This window comes from Anas platyrhynchos, chromosome 8 (assembly GCF_047663525.1).
Source record: "Anas platyrhynchos isolate ZD024472 breed Pekin duck chromosome 8, IASCAAS_PekinDuck_T2T, whole genome shotgun sequence".
Lineage (NCBI taxonomy): Eukaryota > Metazoa > Chordata > Aves > Anseriformes > Anatidae > Anas > Anas platyrhynchos.
Genome location: NC_092594.1, coordinates 18,297,297 through 18,306,535, shown reverse-complemented (window position 1 = coordinate 18,306,535; position 9,239 = coordinate 18,297,297). Strand labels below are relative to the sequence as shown.

The window sequence follows — 9,239 nt, the reverse complement described above, 5'->3', positions numbered from 1 at the left end:
CCAAAGCTTCTCTGTTTTCAGGACTCGTTTCTGCCTTCCCTTGCTGTAGTCATCATGCTGCCACTAAAAAAAAAACCCATTGCCATAATTCCCCATGCTGTGCTGCAGCCCTCACCTCCTGCTCCAGCCATTTGGGCCTTTTTGCCTGGGCACAGGAGGAAAAACAGCAAGGAGAGGGGAGCGTGGGTCAGCCTGGGGCTGGTCGGCAATTCTGGGTTCCTCCTGTGGAAGATGTCCCAGCAGAGGCCGTGTTTCTCATCATGTTGTGTGCTAACCACTTCTGGAGGCACAGGATGCCACGGCAGAGACATCCCCCTCGTGCCTGAACGTGTGCCCTGAGCAGCGAAACCCCTCGGAGGCAGCCGGAGCATGTCGGAGCCTCCCAGGGAGTCGCTTTTCGCTCTCGGCTTTGGTTGTGGTGGTTACGTAGGTGGTCTGCTCGTGTGCTTCAAGGCGTGGTGTGTGCTGAGCAGGGCACCGAGGGTTATCAGGGTTAGATTTGCTCAAACACTTGTGGAAGGCTAGCGGGGGCAATTTACAGCGCTTTTGCTTTGGTGCACACCAGCTGTGCGCTTCAACTCGCTCTCATCCCGTGAAATCTTCTCCAGGCTGTGAATGAAACAGGGGAAAACCTCTGAAGATTACTAGCAAAGAGTTTCAGAAGTCCTTTCATAGATTTTAGGAACCCTTTACACACTCACTTCATAGATAATGGTTCTTACTGGTCTGTGAAAATGTCTAAAGCTTTGCAGAGCTGCCAAAGGCTGAAAATAAGGAGGCACTACTGAAACGTAGGGAAGCTGCAGACTTTACAGGAAGAAAAAAAGCAGCCTTTGACACTGGAAATTAATTTACATGATTTAGCAAATTATTTGGGTCTTTCACATGAAAGCCGCTCCAACTGCACTGCTGTCTTTTTTCAGAATGGGCACATTTTTGCTGTTGCTCATGAGAAGCTCCGATTTCTGTCTGGGAAGCATTGGGGAGCTTTTCGGTAGCTTTCCTCGTGCTCGGCTGATTCCTCGCTGGAGAGGAGCACACAGCAAGTGGCACACAGCTGCAGAACTGGTCAGGAAAGATCTGATTAAACGCTTCTGCGGCAAGAAGTGCCAGCTCGTCAAAATCCCAACTGTCTGCAGAGAAGAACTGGGTTCACCGAAAGTTTTATCGGGAAAATTCTTGTGGCGTGTCTGTACACGCACAGGGCTGTGCGTGTGTGTGTGTGATCCCGTGCTAGCTGGTAGCCTGGCGTTAACAATATGCATTTGACGTGGAAGAGATTTTTTTTTCTTCTGGGGAAAAAGCTGCATTGGTTTGAATCTGAATTTGCAAAAGTATAGGTGCATGGTGTTTTTTTTTACCCCCACAGACAAGGTTTTACAGCTAGAGGAAGAAGCAATAAAGCACAAATGGGTTTCAGATGCTTCTGTGTTTTCTTTCTTCTTTTTTTTTTTTATCTCCTCATTTGCATTTTTAGTCAAAGTTGTTGAAGATTTTCAATGGTGGTTGTGAGAAGAGGCTTAAGCCTGTGGTAACTTGACGTGAAACACTAGTCTGTGGCCAAGCATTAGGTGTCGTGTTGTTTTTAGAAACCTGTGGTGACTGAACTGTGAAGTGAAAAGGAGGCAGACGACACAAGGCCCGAAAGGTGCGGTCGTGTGTCATCGGCGACTGAGGTATTAAAAGAAAAAATGTCCCAGAAGGTGACAGTTTCTTGCTGAGAAGAAGCCTCGGGTGCTGGAGGCTCCCAGGCGCACACGCAGGGCCAGCGAGAGGCAGAAGCTGGAAGGCACTGGGCTGCACATGGGTTAAGGAGACAGCAGGGAGATGTCAGTAATTCAGAGGGGTTTCTGCCTTCTGAGGGCACAAGACATGGTCCTCGTGCGGCACTGAAGGTCTCAGGGGCATCAAGAAATGCGTCTGCAAGGGGTGAGGTGAGGCAGAGCTGATGGAGTGGGTTCCCATGGGCTTGCAGCTGGATTTTCGGCTCTCTGGGAAGGAGTGGAGCCTGACCGCAGCTCTCCTTGTGGTCACAGCCTTCCTCCTGTTGCTGTCCCTCGTGTGCCCTCTGTTCAGCAAAAGCTGGTTTTGTGCCATAGCCTCACCCTCGCATGGGTGCCTAACAGTGAAAGGTCTGTCTGTGCAGAGACTGATTGGGCAACCGGGCAAAAATGTCCACAATGCCATTAGGTATGGAGTAAATGAGCAGCAGCAAGGTGGTAATTCACGGAGGATTCAGGATGACTCTTCGGAAGAAGTATTGTTTGGCAGAAGATTAATTTTCCTCTTCACAGTGCCTGAATAAACGGTTATTTAATGAAGAGGAAAATGAGAAATGCAATTGAGCAAAGGCAGCATTGCTTTTTTTGCAGGGCAAACCCCTGGAACTCCCTCCCGCAGGATGCCAGTGGTGCTGAGGGCTTGTCTCAAGCTAAAAAGTGATTAAGTTCCTTGAGTAACGAGGTTGCCAGAGCCCTCGTTACCTTGTAGATTGGTGACAGGAGGCCGGGCTGACTCCGGTTAAGGATGGGAGCTGTGCTGCTGTGGTGGGTGATGTGAAACGGGAGGTGTGGGGCACCCATGTGCACACCCAGTGAACCCATCCTGGGGGGAAATGAGAAGGAATTTTCCTCTGGCAGCCTCACCCTGAACCATTCCTGCTTATCCCCATGTCCGTGGAGGATGATTTTTGTCCTGAGGCTGCTCTCCCTGACCTCAGGCCCCGCCAGAGTCAGCTCTGAGGGCATGGAAGTCCCCGTGCCTTTGGACTCTAACTAAGCCTGGCGTCTTCTGCCAGCCAGTCCCGCCGACACCAGACCCCCCTTTTGTTAGCCTGGAGCTGGAGCAGGCGCAGGAGAACAGCTGCCTGGCTTTGTGCAGCCTTCCCCATCGCGCCCCAACGGGAAGCAGAGGAAGAGAGGCCACATCTGTGCTCCGGGATGTGCACGGGGCTGCAGCCGGCACTCGCCCGCCAGCTAAAAGGAAGGTGACATTGAGGCGCAGGGAGAGGAAAGAAATAATTAGGCTGCGACTCCTTCGGGCAGGCAGTCTGCCCCGCAGTGTGCTCAGCTGTGACTTCGCTCGCCTCTGTGTGGAGTTTGCACAATTAACGTGTGATTATTTTTTTTTAACCCTGTGCCGGGTGAACACTGCCGAGGCTGCTTTGTGCTTGGCAAGGAGGGAGCGCATCCCTTGAGGTGAGGCAGCAGAGTGAGTTGCTCCGGCGATGCTTTTGGCGAGCTGGAAGCAGGGGAAGCCGAAGGGCTGTCTGTAACCCGCATCCCAGCGTGGCCCTGGTTATTCCCCGGAGAATCCCTCCATCTGCCTCGCTGCGTTAGCGAGAGCCACGGGCCACGGTCCTCTGCACTTCTTTGGAAATGGCACGGGGCCCGCCGTGGCCGTATCAGAGAGGAAAAAAAGTACAGGAAGGTGGACTACAATAGAAGGGTTGTCTGATAGGAAACCCCGGACAAATAAATGCGTTCTTTCCCCAGGAAACCAAAGCCAATTTCATAAAACAGTGGAAGATGTGGGGCCACGTTTTTCCAAGGGAAACGGCTGCCTGAAGAAGCTGATAGCTGGGTGTGGGGCTCTTTTATTTTTATTGCTTTTCCCCTTTTTGTGTTTGGAGAGGTTGCCCTAGGAGTAGCAGCAGGATTTCTGATGGTCAAGGGGTCCAGGTCACGGGTCTTGAGGAGAGGAGAGGAAAGGGAAAATGTTAAATCATTTGTGCAGGGGGGGAAGGGGGAAATCCCAGGTCACTGCGAGAAAAAGATGCGTAGGAGGGAGTGCTGCCCGTCTGGGGTATCGGCGCTCTCATCTCTGCTGATGGGAAGGGGGTTTTTAACCCCGGAAAAACCCTTTGCTTTCTAGCACCCTGCTGCGCGGCACGAACACGCTGTGCTGTGGTTTGCAGAGCAGGTACGTCGGCGCTCTCAGGAGCTGGGGGAGCCGCTTCCTCCCCTTCAGCCTCACGTTTGTATTGATTTCGTCGTTTCGCTTCTGTGTTGTGTTTGGTTTTCACCCGGCGGTGCGTAGCGGTTAGTGCTCCTCGCTGTGTTTTGGGGTGTTTCCGAGCTCTTCCGACCTTATCTTCAAACAGGGATAAACCGGGACGGTTGGGAACCCTGGGGGATCAGCTGCTGCCATCCGACCGCGGGAGGCTGAGGCTGCATCCGCGTGAATCATCGATTTTTTGGGGGTGGAAAGCAACCCCAAACAAGCCTCTCCCTCCTCCTGCACCCTGCGGGGGTCTGACACAAATGGTTTCAGATATTTAGAAGTGAACTCGGGCTGGGGCTGTGCATGAATCCATTTGGAAATGCTCCTCCGTGTCCTTGTAGGCTTCTGACAGCAGCCCCTGGGGGATGAGCCTGGGTCTGCTGAGGGGTTTAGTTGCCCTTAGGGTCCGTTTTCACTCGGGGAAGCTCTCTGCCTGAAGGCTTTTATCCCAGCCCCACTGCTGGTGAGAGAGCATCCCATTCCTATCTTTACCCCAGCAAGAGCCTGTCCCACAAATCCCATCCTGAACCAAAAAGAAGAGGGGACGATGTGATGAAATAGCACAGGGACAGTCCAGCGAAGGGATGAGCAGCCTCACCCCGTGCCTCCAGGAGCAGACCCGGCTCCCACCGGCGGTCTCGCCCTGAGGTTTTTCCATCTCCTGGCTGCAGCTGGCTCCCCGGGGCCCCAGCGCACATTTGGTGACAAGCCGTGGGGCTGGCTGCCGGAGGGCCGGCGCCGCTGTGGAAACAGGATCTGGGCAACCACATCCGCAGCCCTGCCGGTCGGCGAGGCCACGCTGCGCACCAGATGGCCGGGGCGACCCGAGGCTGGCCTCCCACCGCCAAGCAGGCGTTCAGCACCCTCGCCCACCCCGTTTCCGAGGGCTTTCTGCCTTCTCAGACAGCAAAAAACCACCCGGCCCACGCTGCTGGGGCTTTCGGGAGGCCTCCCAGCAGCGCTCCCGTCCCCTGGCGCTGATGTCGAAGGCAGATTTCAACGCCTATAAAAAAAAAAAATAATAAAAAATAAACCGGCGGCGCGCGCGGCCCGCTGCAATTATTATTTGTACCACAAGCTGTTTCCTGTCCCGAGCTTCTTTTATCTCGCATTGTTTGCCTTTCCAGGTGGGGCCGTGGGCTCCCCGCTGCTCGGCCCCCCGGGTTTCCTCCTCGCGGCCGGGGGCCACCTTTGTCTGGCAGCCCTCGCCGCCTCCCCCGGCCCCGGCTATTTCAGGAACGGGGCAGCTGAGCCGGAGGAGATTGTTAATTGTTTGCCAAAGCCCCTTCCAGATCCCAGGCGGAGATTAGAGCGCCTCTGGCTCGTCACACCCTTTCCTCCGCCTCCTTTTCCTATCCCCCGGTGACCTGGGGGGGGACATGGGGGACGAACGGATGGACGGATGGACAGACGGATGGATGGGTGGGTGGACGGGTGGACGGACGTGATGCCTGCTCTCATGGGAACCCAGCACCTCCAGGAGACCCCCGTGGGTGCCCTGCTGGGGGCTGCCGGCCGGACAGACGTCCCGAACGGCCGGACAGCCGGACAACAAAGCCAGCCCCGGGCGCGGGAGCTGACCTCAGGGGCTGCCATGTGACGCTGCCTCCGATTTCCTAACGCGTGACATCAGCCTGGGAGGGAAAAGCAGGGAAAAGCCGGCACCAAAATACCGCCTGCGTTAAAAGGGCTGGCTGAGAGCTCCTCTCCCACGTTTTTATTTTTTCCCCCCAAAAAAGCGGCCGCCCCCTGACCCCGCTTCTTTTTGCAAAGGGCCGGGGTCGGGCAGGGCTTTTCTCCCCCTGGGAGCCTTTCGCAGGCTGGGAGGCTGCGGCCACGGGTGAGAAATATCATGGGGATGAGGCAGCGAGCAGCAGGACGGGTTGCTCAGCTCTTACTCAGCACAGCTCCCCGTGCCGGGTCCTGCCTGCCCATATCCAGCTTCATTTCGGGCCCTGGAGAGGCCGGGAGCCGCTGCTCTCGAGTCAGGCCGGTGGCATCAGAAGGACCCTCACCGATTATGCGTGACACGTGTGGATTTATTCTTTCCAGGACCACCTCTGCCGAGGACACGGGGGTCCTGCAAGCAGCTGAGGGGTCCCGGAGCATCCCGTTGGGTGCCACGCAAACCCTCGGCCTCGCTTCCCAGGCCCGCGACGTGGCGCGGACGGGCACCGGCGGGCAGGCAGCCACGCCGGCCGTGGGCGAGGAGCGGTGACTGCCACCCCAAAAATCCCAGCCCAGACCTGCCCCGGCTGGTTAGGCTGACCCGAGGGCTCAGGCCAAGGGTGTTGCTGGCCCTGGGAGGCGCGGGAGCAGGTTGGGCAGGTCCGAAAAGCCGAGGACAGCGACGGCGGCGCTCGGTTCCCACCGCCGCGGCCCGCGTTCCTCTGGCCTCCCACGCCGGGTGTGGGAGGGCAAAGCCCTGCTCCGCTGCCCTGCTGTGCTCCTCAGCCTCTCCAGGAAGGGAAAGGCGGCTGCTGTGCTCCGTCCAGAGCAGCGTCTGGGGCTTCCCGACAGGAGGAGAACACGCGTTTGGGGTTTTGGGGGCAGGAAGGCTCCCGCTGTGCCAACCGCGTCTTGATGTTTCTGCGGCCGAGTCTTCGCCTGGTTTTTGTTACCGCTTTTGTTACCGAGTGGAAAAGTCCTTCCTTTTTTATTTTATTTTATTTTATTATTTTTTTTTCCCTAGCAAAATTACAGCCTCCCTTTTTCGCTCTGCAGCAGCTCCCCTCGTCCTCTGCGTTGCCCCCATCAGCCGATGCCGTGGCTGCCTCGTTTTGGGGTCTCTGGGGCCGAGTCCCCATGAAAAAACAAGAGGTGGCAGCAAGCTGTCACGTGTCGGCCGGGAACTCCGCAGACAGAAACCGATACTCCAGGGCGGCACATTTAACTTCCCTAATTTTGGGCCCGTCCTTTCACTTCTTGCCTCTCCGTGCCGCCTCCATCGCGGGCGGTGGTGGCTCACTTGGGGGGGGGGGGGGGGCCTGCTCCGGTCCCAAACCTCATCCATAGGGGAAACGGAGCGGCTGGCTGCGGGCAGAGGGGCTGCAGGGGGCTCTCAGCCATCCCTGGAAGGGTTCTGCTGGGCTCCTGGCCAAAATTTGGGTACATTTTCCTTGAAGCACCCAAAGGCGCGCTTCCCCCTCCCCAGCCAGCACCAGTTCCTTCTCCAGCACCACAACACAGTCGAGGCCGGTAGTGAAACTTTGGTTCTGCACAGAACAAGGCTTGTTCTTTCCTTTTTTTATTTTTATTTTTTATTTTTCCAAGAAACGTTTTGCTCGTTCTGGCCCAAATTCCCACTCTGTGCCCCTGCAGAACTGCTGCGGGCTCGGGTGCACCTTGGGTGGCAGCAAGGGCCGGCGGGGGAGGAATGCTTTGCAAAGGGCAGGTTGTCCCCATTTGACATTGGACTCAGCTGCTGCTGCTTCTTTTTTTTTCTTTTTTTTTTTTTTTTCTTTTTTTCTTCTTCCTCCTCCTCCTCCTCCTGGGTTTATGGGCGGTGTGGGCCCACCCCCAGCCTCCCCCCGGCGTTGCCACTTTAAGGGCCCTCTCCGCGGGGCGAGCTTTCGAACCCGCTCCCCCGCCTCGCCATTGGCCGGCGCGGGCGCGCGGGGGCCGGCCGCCGATTGGTCGGAGCGGCCGGCGGGGCGCCCTGATTGGCCGCGGCGGGGGGGGTATAAAAGGCGGCCGCGCGCGTGGGGCTCGCCTCAGTCGGCGGCGAGAGCGGGCGGAGCGCGGACACGCGGCGCGGAGCGGAGGGCCCGGAACCAAGCGGTCCCGGAACCAGGAGGCCCCGGCCCACACCCCTGCCCCCCATGGAGTTCAAGCTGGAGGCGCACCGCATCGTCAGCATCTCGCTGGGCAAGATCTACAGCGCGCGGGGCCAGCGCGGCGGCCTGAAGCTGCACAAGAACCTCCTGGTGTCGCTGGTGCTGCGCAGCGCCCGCCAGGTTTACCTCAGCGAGCCGGGCTGCCCGCCCGAGCCGCCCCCCAACGCCGCCTGCGGGCCCCCCGAGGAGCCGCCGCCGTCACCGCCGCCCCCGCAGGACGAGGCCGGCCCCAGGCTGCCCGGCGCGGCCTGCCCGGGCCCCCGGCCGCGGCGCTGTTGCTGCGGGTGTTGCTGCTGCTGCGCCTCGGCGGCCGGCGAGGGCAACCGCGAGGCCTCCCGGCAGGACTGTGCCAGCGCCACCGCCAGCACCAGCGCCCCGCCGCCTCCGCACTGCCCGCGGAAGAGGAGCGCCGCGGAGAGGGGCCAGGCGGGCTCGCCGGTGAAGAAGCCCCGGAGGGAGGCGGAGGAGCCGCCCCCGCCGCCCCCACCGCCGCCGCAGGGCGAGCAGGAGGACATGGAGACGGGCAACGTGGCCAGCCTCATCAGCATCTTCGGCTCCAGCTTCTCGGGACTGCTCAGCAAGGAGCCCAAAGGCCGCCGGCGGCCGCCCCTTGACGGCGGCGAGACGGCAGCGACCACCCCCGCCGAGGCGGCGAGCGAGCCGGGGCAGATCTGCTGCGACGAGCCGGTGCTGCGGACCCTCAACCCCTGGAGCACGGCCATCGTGGCCTTCTGACGCGCCGGCCGCACAGACTCGCCCCTCCGCGGGGAAAAAAAGGACAGACGGGCCCGGGGGTGACCCCCCTTCTCCCTCCCGGCCGCACGGGAAGGCCCGCGGGGCCGCAGCACTTCCCCTTCGCCGGGAGCCGGCCGTCGGCAGCCGCCCTGGGAGCGCCCCCGGCCCTGCCCTCCCGGAATTCCCCTTCCCGGCCGGGCCTCCGCCCTCCCTGGCGCCCCGGGGGGAGCGTCCCTGGCCGGCGCCGACGCTGGGGGCGCTCCCGCCGGTTTAATATTTTTTTTTAAAGCTTGGAAAGTATTAAGTTTATTGAATAAAGTCTCTATTTTGGAAAGGCTTAGGTCAGAACTATCATCACATGGTGCTTTTTAAAAGTGTTTATGGAGAGAAACAAAAAAAAAAAGTTTACAGATGCTCTGGTGGAAAGTCCTCGAGCCTGTTTGTTAGGCTCGGGAACTCCTGGTCTTTGTTGTATAAAGGCTTGGGGCTCCCGCAGGGGTTTTGTACAGTATTCCTCGGTGATGTATCTCGTTTTGTATAAAAATGTAATTCTACGTGTACGACACGTATTAAATATTTTCGACTGTATGAGCCTTTAGTCCCTGTTTGTGCCCCTGCCTGGCTCCGGGGGGAGGGCCGCGGGCAGGCAGCAGCAGGGTGTGGTTG

General features: G+C 58.7%; 1 protein-coding gene across 1 annotated transcript; it reads left to right on the top strand.

Annotated features, from left to right (window-relative positions):
- The first annotated feature begins 7,690 nt into the window (after positions 1 to 7,690).
- Positions 7,691 to 9,161, top strand: IER5 (immediate early response 5). Its single transcript, XM_027463236.3, has one exon. It carries the CDS (start codon positions 7,824 to 7,826, stop codon positions 8,571 to 8,573), a length of 750 nt encoding a protein of 249 aa, XP_027319037.3. The 5' UTR covers positions 7,691 to 7,823; the 3' UTR covers positions 8,574 to 9,161.
- Positions 9,162 to 9,239: the final 78 nt, after the last annotated feature.